This window comes from Jatropha curcas, chromosome 11, assembly GCF_041381405.1.
Source record: "Jatropha curcas cultivar XTBG-Jc1 chromosome 11, XTBG_Jcur_1.0, whole genome shotgun sequence".
Classification (NCBI taxonomy): domain Eukaryota; kingdom Viridiplantae; phylum Streptophyta; class Magnoliopsida; order Malpighiales; family Euphorbiaceae; genus Jatropha; species Jatropha curcas.
Window position 1 is genome coordinate 8,737,514 of NC_143161.1, and position 13,409 is coordinate 8,750,922.

At 27.7% G+C, this 13,409-nt stretch overlaps 1 protein-coding gene across 1 annotated transcript; it reads left to right on the top strand.

The window, feature by feature from the left end:
* Positions 1-7,907: 7,907 nt before the first annotated feature.
* LOC105642349 (Leucine-rich repeat protein kinase family protein) lies at positions 7,908-10,373 on the top strand. Its single transcript, XM_012227168.4, has one exon. It carries the CDS (start codon positions 8,321-8,323, stop codon positions 10,115-10,117), a length of 1,797 nt encoding a protein of 598 aa, XP_012082558.1. The 5' UTR covers positions 7,908-8,320; the 3' UTR covers positions 10,118-10,373.
* Positions 10,374-13,409: the final 3,036 nt, after the last annotated feature.

Consider the following 13,409-nt stretch of genomic DNA (forward strand, 5'->3'; position numbering starts at 1 on the left):
TATAAACGTTTTTAAATTTTATTTTAAAAAATTACAATAACAATATAAATTAGGAGTTTTTTTTTATTTTTTTTTCATCATTTGAAACTGAAATCCTCGATTTTGATCTTAATTGGAATTGAACTATAACCGCGTGATTTCAATTTATCATTCAAAAGTTTGATATCGATTTGATTTTTGTTCTTATCCAATTTGAAATCAAACTTTGATCATGTTTACCAATTTTCAAATAGTTAAATCAAACTTTGATTTATCCTCGATTTAATTTCGCTTACCATTATGTAGGATTCTGGCATATATATATATATATATATATATATAAATGAGGAAAAAATAATTTTAAAATTAAGGAATCTAACCTCCACTCCTTGCCCACCTAATTGACATCTTATGGGTAATTTGTTTATGGATGCAAATATGGAAAAATAATTTTAGATCTAAGAAATCTAACGTTTAATAACAAGTCAACCGTACTCAATATAAAAAGTTAAATACATCTACTAAAAGAAAAGAATTAAATATACTTAACTAATTGGATATAAAAAAAAATTAAGAATAAGGAAAACAAATTCTAAAAATAAGGAATCTGAACCTCTATAGGTTTTAAAAATAGTTTGATAAAAAAATAAAAAGTGGCAGCCTCTTTTACGAGAATTTTTATTGGTCAAAATTTAAAAATTATATATTTTTTATTTTTTAAATTTTCAAAAATTTATTATTTACATCCTAATTAATAAATTAAACTTGGCCTATATAATTTCTTTTTCATAGTGGAAAAATCACAAAGACCAAACAATGAAATCCATTGGTCTCTATAAGTTTAAAACCAGACCAAGCAAATAGCATATAATGTTGTTAGGTCAAGCTCCACAATAATAGTGTTAAGCACTAAAATTAAAAATGAAGGTCTTATGTTATTTTTTTGGCAGGTGATCCATTGTAGTAAGGACAGCTGGCTCTTCTTAAAAGCGTCAATTAATTTCCATTAATTAATCTTTCTTAAGCTTAAAGTTGTTTGACCACACCAACCCTATCCACCATTCAAATCAACCTCTTTTCTTTTTCTTTTTCTTTTTCTTTTTCTTTTTCTTTTTTTCCCCTTAACTTGAATATTGGGGAAAGGATTTTGAAAATGTATATATTAGTTTTGTCATCTTTAACTGAATTAGTTATTCTTTTATTTCACATTTAAAATATTTTATATAATAATTAAGAAAATAATTAAATTTTAAATAAAGCTCAATTTAATTCAATTATCTTTGTTCCACCTAACTCATTCAATTTCAATAATTTTCTTTCTATTAATCATTAAATTAGAAAGAGAACATTTAATAAGTTGAGTTTTAAAAAATTGTACAAAATAGTTATTGTATTTGGTAGAAATAATGGTAAAATTAAAAAAAATAATAATACAACCTCCATCCACAAATATAAGTTATTTTAGAATGGTAGTTTTATCATAAATGTTTGTCACTTTGAGAAATTTTTTCCAAATTTATGCTTTTATATATATATATATATATATATATATATATATATATATTAATTACTTTTATAATTTTGAAAACTATTTTAATCAAATTAATGATGTAAGGTAAATGATAATTTTATTAAATTAATGAAGATTTAATTACTTCATCGATCGTGAAAAACCTTAAAGGATACCTTTGTTCCTCACAAATGTCTAACTTTCAATTTTTTCATATAAAATAAAAAAAATACTAGTTTATCTTATTCTATAAAATTTTCATGTTAAATTGCTTTAATACCATTTTTACCTTTTCTTTGGTGTTAGTGATATTCACTAAATAAGAATAGAAAATTAAAAATGCAATAATTCCTTTTTAAATTCTATAAAATGATACTTGCGCTCCGTCTAGTATAATAAATTTAAAACATAAAATTTATTTATCAACTTATAAATTATTAATCAATCCAATTTGAGAAAGAAAAAGATTAAAATTCAATTAAGTCCCTGACTTTAATTGCAGACAGTCAAGTTGAATTCGAAATGCGAAATCAATCATCATCAAGATCTGACCTTCTGAAAATCAAGTTGCTGTAAAACCCATCTGCTACCAACTTTTTTGGCGACATTAATTATCGAAGGGATGCTCAACTTTTTGTTTGGTAGTGGAAAATGGAACGAAAATATCTCTAATTGGGAAAAGGGTTGGTTGATCAAAGTGCAATAGAATCCTAACCGTCGGCTTTTTCGACTTCTGCCATGGTGGTGAATTAATAGTTAATACAATTCTAAAAATATCTAATAGTTATTTTTATTATTTTTAATTATAAACAAAATGATTACATAAAATTATATTAAAAAGTGATTTACTAATAATTACTACTTTTATAAGATTAATATATATTAAATTTAAATAGAATATATGTATTTAGTTGAGCAATTTATGGTTCATAACTAATTTGTATCTAATAGTTAGGTTGGATGTGTTCCGTAAGAATTTTAATCAACATCAGACAATTGATATAAATCAAAATTAGCTTTATTTTAGAGTTTTTTGGCTATCATCTATTATTCGATTTGTTTGTACTTATATTGTACAACTTCTGATTCCATTTGTTGGGTGTGTTCAGCAAAATTAATTATTTTGGTAGTTATTAATTATTTTAGTAGTATTTATCTGTTAGGTATTTTAGTAACTTTTTATGAAAAACTAAAAGCTAAATGCTATTTTTTAACCTCTAAAAACTAGTTTAAAATGCTATAATAGCATATTTGATAAGTTAAAATGCTAAAACTACTTAAAAAAAAAACTATTGCCGAGTACAACTATTGAGTGTTAATGTTTTCAACTTATTAAGTCAACTCAAGCTTTTTTTTTTTTTTTACTTCTCCCTTCTAAAGTTGGTTTTTGAATTGATTTGTTGAATGGTGTGAAAAAAAGGCCTGCATTAGAGCTCTGGCTACCAAGAGAACGCCAACTTGATGGTCACAGGTTAGCATGAATGTGCAAACGATGGGTCAAGTTTAAATCTTAATGATATCAAAGCGAATCAAATCAAATTGAACTTTTCGAGCGGAATTGACTAGAATGAAAACAGATTTCATAAACAAACCAACTCGAACCGAATTGGTTCACTTCTTTCTAGTTATTTAGTTTTTGCAGTATTTTCAGAGTCAATTAGGTGTTAAGCCTATTTTTTGAGCTTCATGAAATTGAGATTAAAAAAAAAAAAAGAATCTTGACTTGTCCATTAAATCGATAATCAAATTTCTTGTGAAAAAATCAATTAAACCAAACCAAGCTGGTTGAATTTGATCAATATAAATCGAATTATGCTTAATCTAGTGCTTAATATATGATTAAATTAATTGCATTAAACTATTTGTATTAAAGAAATCCTCCGAGGATGGATGAGTTCGAGGGAAGAGAAATAATCCAGCTAATTTTAAAATTTTTAATATTTAATATTGCCACATGTTATAAATTTGATATTTAGCAGTAAAGTCATTTTTATATTGTACAAATTAAAATTGGATTATTTTTAAGCTATAAATTAAAATTCAGGCACGAGAAAATGCATAAGAACTGAGATTATTTTCTACTCTTGAGCTTGATTACTAAAACTATTTATGATCCTTGACTTCAATTTGCAGCCATTAGATATAAATAGATGGAAAATTTACATGATTTGAATGACCAGATGGACCACTCAACTATCATATCTGTTTGTTTTGGTAAGGGTGAGGTACCCAAGAGATGACCTCTCTCCGACATTCTCATTGTAATTTGCAGCATCTGCCCTTATGAGTTGGGCTGCTCTTAATAAACTTTAATATAATTTGTATTTAAAAATGTACCCTGTAAGTCTGTTTAAATTGCGGTACTGCTTGATTATTGCAGTTGAAGATAGCTCTTGTACACGGTAACTTCAAAGTTCGAAAGCTTTATTTTGGGTAGGAGTATTGTAATTATAAATCCGAATTTAATCACGCATCTGAAATTTAAATTTTGAGATATTTATAAATTTTTTATTTTTTTTTTAAATCATATATAAAATTTTTAATAATTTGGGCTACTTATAGTGAATTATCTATATAAATTATAATTGTACTTTTAATTTAATGTAGTGTAAAATAATTTCACTCTAGTTTTCTTATATTAATTTGAATTGGTCAAATTTTTAAAATTTTAGATTAAATTTAAAATTTAATTTCTAATATTGATTTAAAATTCAATTTCAAATAATGGAGAAAAATCATAATGATAATAGTAATTTGGAGAGTTCATATAATAATATTCAAATAGTACATTGAACCAGATGCCATTTCACTTCTTGCTGTTGTTGACTCTGAACAGACGTTACCGCTCATACAGCTCCTAGCCAGCAAGCAGTTAGCCTTCCTAGCTGTATACAGATATGAGATACATATCAATATATTTCTATATTTTTGTATAGGAAGTCTAATAATAAACCACTTATACAAAGAATAAAAAACATAATTTTGATTTGAAGTATCTGATCCAGTTGACAGAGCATAATATTTGTGCCATCGGCAATCGCTTGCTCCACTTGGTAGCTATTCATGGCCACTGTTCAACTCATGGTCTTTCAACAAGTCCGATTTGGTTACCTTCAAATTTTTTCTGAAGATATGCACTTATTTCTGCATAACTATCTAAATAACAAAAGACGCTAGATAAAATCACCATAATGGTGACAACAATAACTCAGAATTAGATCTGAGAATAAAATTTTAATATATGGGCGACAACAAATCTCAATAATTAGGAAACAATAACTTAGATCTATATATTATTTGCAAAAAACTAAATAAAAAAAGATAAGAAAAAGAAAAAAGGGAGACCACTGGTGCAAGCTCACCGGTGGGCACCCGTGAAAGAAGAAAAAAGGGCTTCAGATTTTAGGTTGAGAGAGAAAAAGAGAGCGGCTAGATTAAGATAGGTTTTTTTTTTTTTTTTTTTTTTTTTTGCACACGAAATATAATTATTCATATATTCTTTATTAATTGATTTTATTATAACTACATTTGGAGAGTATGCTACCATTACATTTGAGTGAAGTTATATAAGAAGAACAACTTTTGAATTAAAATTTTAACTTGTCATTGTTCGAACATTTATTTATGTATTAAATTATTTTCATATTTTTTATGTATTATGTAAATCATTTGGATAAATATTTTAAATTTTTTTAGTTCAATATAATGTAATTTTTAAACAATATGAATCATTGAACAAATGAGTATCCGTGGTAATGGGTATCTAGTGGGTTTCCATAGAAAATGGGTACCTGTGGGTATACCAAACCCATTGAATTTGGGGATGGATATAACATCTCTACCCGATAGGATATTGGGTCGAATATGAGAATTGTCATTTGGATTGGGTTTGGGTATGAGTGTTACACTACCCGACCCAAACCCTATCCATTGCCATTCCTAGGGCGATAGGGCGCTTGTTTCCAAACATTTTAAAATTGAAAAACCAAATTAAGCTTGGATATTTTTAGGTATTGGTAGTATCTATAAATTCATTTAAAGCTGATTTTTTTTTAAATTTATATATTATTAATAAATATCAAGAAAAACTTAGCATAGAGATCCAAATTAGTCCAAATCAATAGGTCTACCTCATACACCAAACCTAGGATGTAAATGCTAAGTGAAAAAATCTGGTAAAACAACATCAGAAATTAAAATATCATAAAGGAAATGAGGATCTCTCCAAATAGTAGGACAAGCAAAATAAATAGCAACTCGAGCTAATGAATGGGCCACCATATTAGCTTGCTGGCAAATCCACTTAATTTAAAAACCAATGTCTTCGGTCAAAGAACCTGACACTCACGAATAATATTATCAAACTCATTATTTGAAATGGAATTAGAAGAAACACTTTGCCAAACCCCCTTGCAATCCATCTCCAAATCAATATTAGAGAAATGTTCTGCTTAAGCCAGCTAAGGGCCTCGCGAACAACAATAGCCTCAACAACGTTAGGAGAGCAATACCCAAAGGTCCATGAAGAATAACCGCGAAAAAACTGACCAATGAGTTGCGAACAACAACACCCACGCTACCTTCCCTTCTGAAGCAAGAACAGCTCTATCAACCATACACCAAAACATGACCCTCCACCGACCGAATCCATCCACGGGCGTCAAAAGCTGAAAATTTTTAATTGTTAATGAAAATGAGTTTTTTTAAAAAAGGAAAAATAAACTTACATTAACATAAATCGCTAAAAATAGCTATGGAAATAGATCATGACGGACAAGACCTGCTCCTTCAAGCCATAAAACGAACACGTCTAAATTGCTAACAAGTGAACAATTATGTTTGCTGATCATCTATAAAGAAAAGGGAATAATGAGAAATCTCATTGAATACAAATTTACAATCCATAATAATGCTAATTAGATAACCATAACCGCTTTATTACGAAAATTTTGAGCTAAAATCTGATAATTGGATTCAAAACAGACATTTTGATAACCTTTATGCTTAACCCAAGTAAGAGCTTCCCAGAAAGATATTGCTTTAACCACAAGAGAATATGAAATTTGAATCCATGACCTTTAAAAGATTTTTTATTACTAATTTTATCCATAATGGATGAAATACGAATATTTTTGGATAGTGATAAAATAATATTTACAAATACTTATGAAATTTAAGTAATTATGCAGTTCATTATTTATAAATAATTAGTTGTTAATTATATAGTGACTTATCCAAGAATAAAACTTTTTATAGATGAAAATATATAATATGAATTTTAGACCTATAAATATATTTTCATGTAATATGTATTATGAATACGTATTCAGCTATTTTATATGAATTAATTGTGTATAAAATTATAATTAAATACAAAAATCTGTGGCATTTTTATTTTCGATCCTCTCAAAATTTCTAGTTTGATCACCAGTTCTAGAAGGGAAATATCAAGGCACTGTTGCTCACGAATACCTAAGAGTATTTCCAATGCAACCGTAGATTGTGCTGATGTGTTTTAATAAATAAAAATTATGGATGGTGATGTGGCTGAATGCGTATTTATAGATGTTAGATTTTAGAAATTGTTCTCTAACGCATGAAGAAGAAATCAGTTTCAGCGCAAGAAGTTTGAGTGAAAATAAAGGAGAAGACATAAAGGAAAATAAAAAAAAATATGAATAAATAGGAAAAAAAAAGAATAAAAAGCTGAGTCATGCTGTCTAACAGACCTTCTATAAAAATAAGGAGCATGATAGACAATTTCTCTTTTTCTTTTTGGCACATCAGACTCACAGACTAAACAAACAATAACAGTAAAGAAGGTTTTTGTTTTTAACTTTTAATATTTCAGACATGACAAATAAATTAACGCAATCAACTGTTGCATTAGAGATGCTCTAAATGAGCCTTGACTATATGCATCTTTCAATTTAGAATTCAAGACCAAAATACATTTATCATATTTTATTTTATTGTATTTTTCTAAAAAGTAAAAAATTAATTTTTTAATAATATGAACAATATATTTTTTCTTTTAGCATATTATTTTTTAAAAATGTGAATTTATTATTTATATTATTAAGAAAATAATTTTTGTATAACGAGTACAATAGAAATAAAATGAAGTGCATTTTGGTCTTTTACAAAAAAAAAAAAAATAGCGGGTAAAAATAAAAATTTGAACAGAATGACTTCTAAATCCAATCGGAGCAAGTACAAGGACGCAATAAAGATACAGATTTTAAACAGTTAATTTTATCAAATTAGAGGGTCTAAATTGTAATTTACCCTTTTAAAAAATTGAAAATTAAAGAAGCATCAATCGGCGCAGTGTCCAATTATATAGCTTGTTGGTGGACCTGACAATTGCACCTTTTGGTCAAAAAAAATCTTTAATTAATTAGCTAAAGCTCTAAGCCGCACCTTTGGTCAAAGAAGCTGTACTCATCATTGACAAACTCATCTATGAAAAATTCTCTTAAAAACTTGGAAAAGAAAATCTCTCGCTAACCCAAAACCCAAGCCTAAAAAGAAAAAGGAATAACTCATATCAACCAGAATAATCAACCAAATCTCTTACGATTCAGTATATTATATACTAAATTTCTTCCACAAACAAAATTATAGCATATACACAAAGTCAATGTCTGCTTCTGTAGTCTCCATTTCTTTTAGACCATTCTAAACGTTGAACCTGCAAAAATACTTCCATTCTTTACCCATCAACAAAAAAATCTCTCTTTCTTTTTCTATAATCAAAACCATGTCCTTGAATTTCTTATGAAATAAAGAATTACTATAGATTTTGATCTTTGATCTTGTTTTACTGTGATGGGTCCATTTAATAATCTTCTAAAGATTGCTTCTTTAATCACAGTGTTGCTGTTTTCTTTAGCAATTGGAGAAGACGATGTGAGATGCCTTCGAGGAGTTCACAGCTCGCTCAGTGACCCACAAGGGAAGCTCAGTTCTTGGAATTTCGCTAACACATCAAATGGGTTTCTCTGCAACTTTGTCGGTGTTACTTGTTGGAATGATCAAGAAAATAGGATCATTGGTCTTGAATTAAGAGATATGAAGCTATCTGGACAATTTCCTGAGTCTTTAAAGGAGTGTAAGAGCCTGCAAAATTTGGATCTTTCGTCAAATGCTTTATCTGGTACTATTCCTACTCAAATTTGTACTTGGTTGCCCTTTTTAGTTACTCTTGATCTATCAAATAATGAAATTTCGGGGTCTATACCTCCTGATCTTGGGAACTGTACTTTTTTGAATAATTTGATTTTGTCTAATAATAGTCTAACTGGGCCTATTCCTTATCAATTCTCTAGTTTGGGTAGGTTAAAGAAGTTTTCTGTGGCAGATAATGATCTTACTGGGACGATTCCTTCTTTTTTTAGTAATTTTGATTCTGGGGATTTTGACGGGAATGATGGGCTTTGTGGGAAACCATTAGGATCTTGTGGTGGGTTAAGCAAAAAGAATCTTGCAATTATAGTCGCTGCTGGGATCTTTGGCGCTGCAGCATCTTTGTTGTTGGGTTTTGGGGTTTGGTGGTGGTATCATTTGAGGTATTCTAGGAGGAGAAAAAGAGGGTATGGTATTGGAAGAGGTGATGATAGTAGTTGGTCTGAGAAATTGAGGGCTTATAAGCTTGTTCAAGTTTCATTGTTTCAAAAACCTCTTGTTAAGGTCAAATTGGCTGATTTGATGGCAGCTACTAACAATTTTACTCCTGAAAATATCATAATTTCGACTGGGACTGGTGTTACCTATAAGGCTGTTCTTCCTGATGGATCTGCACTTGCAATTAAGAGGCTTAGTACTTGTAAGGTTGGTGAGAAGCAGTTTCGATCTGAGATGAGTCGATTAGGTGAGCTTAGACATCCAAATTTGACACCCCTTTTGGGATTTTGTGTTGTGGAGGATGAAAAGCTTTTGGTTTATAAGCACATGTCTAATGGGACTTTGTATGCTTTGCTTCATGGAACTGGTACTTTACTAGATTGGCCAACAAGATTTCGAATCGGTTTGGGTGCTGCTAGGGGTTTAGCATGGCTTCATCATGGATGCCATCCTCCATTCTTGCATCAAAGTATATGCTCCAATGTGATTCTCGTTGATGAAGATTTTGATGCTAGGATAATGGATTTTGGATTAGCAAGGCTCATGACTTCCTCGGATTCTAATGAGAGTAGTTATGTTAATGGGGATTTAGGCGAATTTGGTTATGTAGCACCAGAGTACTCGAGCACTATGGTTGCTTCACTTAAAGGGGATGTGTATGGATTTGGAGTTGTGCTATTGGAGCTAGTGACAGGTCAAAAACCACTTGACATTAGTACTGCTGAAGAAGGATTCAAGGGTAACTTGGTGGATTGGGTGAATTATCTCTCAAGTTCTGGTAGAATCAAAGATGCAATCGATAAGACTCTTTGCGGTAAGGGAAATGATGAGGAAATCTTACAATTCTTGAAAATTGCTTTGAATTGTGTGGTTGCTCGACCCAAGGACCGATGGTCTATGTACCGAGTTTATCAATCCTTAAAAGGCACCGGCAATGACCTCGGTTTCCCAGAGCAAGATGATGAATTTCCATTGATTTTTGGCAAGCAAGACGACGAATGAACAAAGTGTAGCTTTGAAGCGAAGATGGGAGAAGAACAAACAAAATTGTAAACACTCCTGTCGTATGGAATTTATACATTTTCCTGTAAGTTCTTAAACCCCTTGAATGTAAATGGTGTGATCTCCATTTTCAGCTTTCTTTTCCAATTTGTTATGTATAAGTATAGAAATAGATCTGTATGATAAAATAAAACTTTTGTTTAGCTCAGGTTCTTGAATCTCAAGGAATTTCCGTTGTTTGATTATTGTTCTATAACATTTCCCAATTGTCTTTTTGTAGTATTATTTTATTTGGACCTCTTTTATGAAATTGAGAAAAATTAAAAAAAAAAAAAAGAATTCAGTTACTATTTTGTTAATTAACATAAAATTTGACGTAATTAGCAAAATAGAGATTCACACTGTCAGGACTTTCACTTTGAAATTAATTTTGAAAGCTTATGTAGAGGTTGAGAATTAGGAGAGAGATTTAAATGGAATTGGGTCCATATGAAAAACAGAACTGTGTTTGGTAAGCTAACGAGCCAATCTGTTTGAGCGGTAATGTTTTCGGAGACTAAGGTGACGTTTGGTTGAGGGAAAGTTGAATAGGGAAGTGCAATTTTCACGGAGTGGATAAAATATTTGTATTTGGTCTGTATTATCATCCAATTTTTTTTACACAAGAGAAGTAAGTTCTTTAGATATGGATAGAGAAGTTGCACTTTTCTAATTTAGTGTAATGCATTTATTAATTTATCTTGTTATTTAAATTTACTCAAATTTATATTATGGATAATTTATAATTTATAGTTTAAGAATAATTTAATTTCTGTGAAGTTGATTTGCATACCAAACACACACACAATGACAATCATGTAGTAATGTTTGGAATTGTTTGATTTAGTTACTTTTTAATTATTAGATTTACTTAGGTGAGGAGTGATCATTCGATTGGAAAGTGATATTCTATTAATAAATAACAAAATAATAAAAAATATTATATTAATTAAAGTCATATTTTACACTAATAAAATTAAAATAGAATTAGCTAGGTTTAAGTTTATTTATATATATTTTTTATGATAATTGAATCCATAACTGAATGGTATAATATCAAACCAAATGGTTTTTTTATGTCCAAATTGATTGATAACCGAATTTCTAAAATAATTATCCAAATCTCAAAATAAATTGATTTGATTCGATTTGCGGTTAGTAACAAGTCCTTCACATGCTAACTTCAGTATAATATATTTTGAAATATATTAAATTAAAATAACATATTTTCGACTATAACAAATCTTTAGATATTAAATTAAAATATTATTATAACATTTTTTAAGAGAAAATTATTAGATTTATTTTATTTATAATCTATATTTATATACTTATATAAAAATGGAGATGAGGCGAAATAATGAAATTGCCGATATTGTCCTTCTAAAGTTTGAGATATTCCGAAAACAATTTTAGTTTTAACGAATTAAAAAATTTTAACTTAAAAATATATAAAATATTTCAATAATTTGATTGGATGTTTTTTTGACTTTTTTTAATAGATAAATAAATATAGATAATTAAGCATATCAAAATTTTAAATATTTACTATTATTATCTTATTTTATCTAATTATATTTTATTTCAGTATATTATTATATAAATTATTAATAATAATTTAATAATTTTTAATAATTTATTATTATTATTATTATTATTATTTATAATTTAACTTCAACATTATTATTTTAAATAATATATGTAAATGAGGCATTTGAAAATTTTTACATTTTTTTTTTTTGAATTTATTTGAAATAAATACATCTATATGATTCAGATTTGATTTAAAAAGGGTATGGTTAAATTTCTTTAATTATAAATTGCACTCTAATTTGGTTAGCCAAAAAATAAAATAAAAAATTATTATTTTTAAATATATCAAATTTAATTGGTTATATTGATATCTTTTATAATTCAACTCCTATTTCTATTAAAGAATATAATTTTATTAATAACTTTTTGAAATGCTTTCATTTTGATTGGCTGAAAAAATAAAAATAAAAATATATTATATTTATAAATATTTAATTTGATTTATTAGATTGTTTTCTTATTCTATTGTTAACGGATATTTATTTACTACAAGAGATTACAGTGAAAATTATTAACAAAACATGTAAATTAATTATAAAATGTATAATAGAGGCTATAAGATGATTTTTATAAATCAATTTGGTCTTTCCTTAAAAGATAAAATAAAAGCAACTAACGTATAATAAAAACTGTATGAATTAGTACATTGACATAGAACCAAAAAAAATTTACCATATATATAAAGTGTAATATAATTTAATCACTCAATCTAAATAAGAATTTATACTTTAACATTATATAAATAAAAAAAACGAGTATAAAGAATGAACATATAACGAGCATAGTCAACGTGCAACACATATCATAAAGAAGACTAGTATATATAAAAGTACGAATGAATGGAGAAATATTAAGTTCCTAAAACACCCCTGTTAAGTTTATGAATTGACAAAAATATCATTACTAATCGTATTCTAATTATAATATCAATTTATTATTTTTATTATATTAATATTATAAATATAATCTCATTCTAATTAGAAATTTGTCCTATCATACCACTATGTATATGATTAGTTTTAATTGCTTTTCACTATCAAAATTTTATTGCTTTTGACTATCAAGAATTGTTACATCAAGTTTTTGCTAATTTGAAATTATTGAATTTGCAATCATATTTTCTTTTTTCGGTAAACGCAACTTTAACTCTCTCTCTCTATATTTACAAATTAATAGAATAGTTTTTATTTATAGTTCCTATAATTAGATTTATAGATTTATAGATTAACTGTAATTATTTAGTAATCGTGAATAATTATAAGTTTATAAGTTTTCCCTCCTCAATAGCATTATCATAAAATATCTTAAATAGATGAATCCTCTAATTAAAAAAATTTTAATTTTATTTATCGATTAAAATTGTATAATAATTTTAAATTAGATTGATTATATTATTTTTCTTAATCATATTATTTTTAGTAACTAACAAATCTTGTTTCATTATTTTTCCGTTGATAAGGGTTCTACAAAAATTTTTTTTTCCCGTTTCTAAAGTTATAACCTACATTTATTTTTCCTCCTGCCGAGAGTCGGTTCTACAAACGAGTTAGTAACGGAATTTTATCGTTGCTAAAGTTATAACCAAAATTCGCCTCCTATTTTCACCTCTTTTCCGCCTTGTCCTTTCGTGTGCTTACACTTTCTTTTCTCTTTTCTTCGT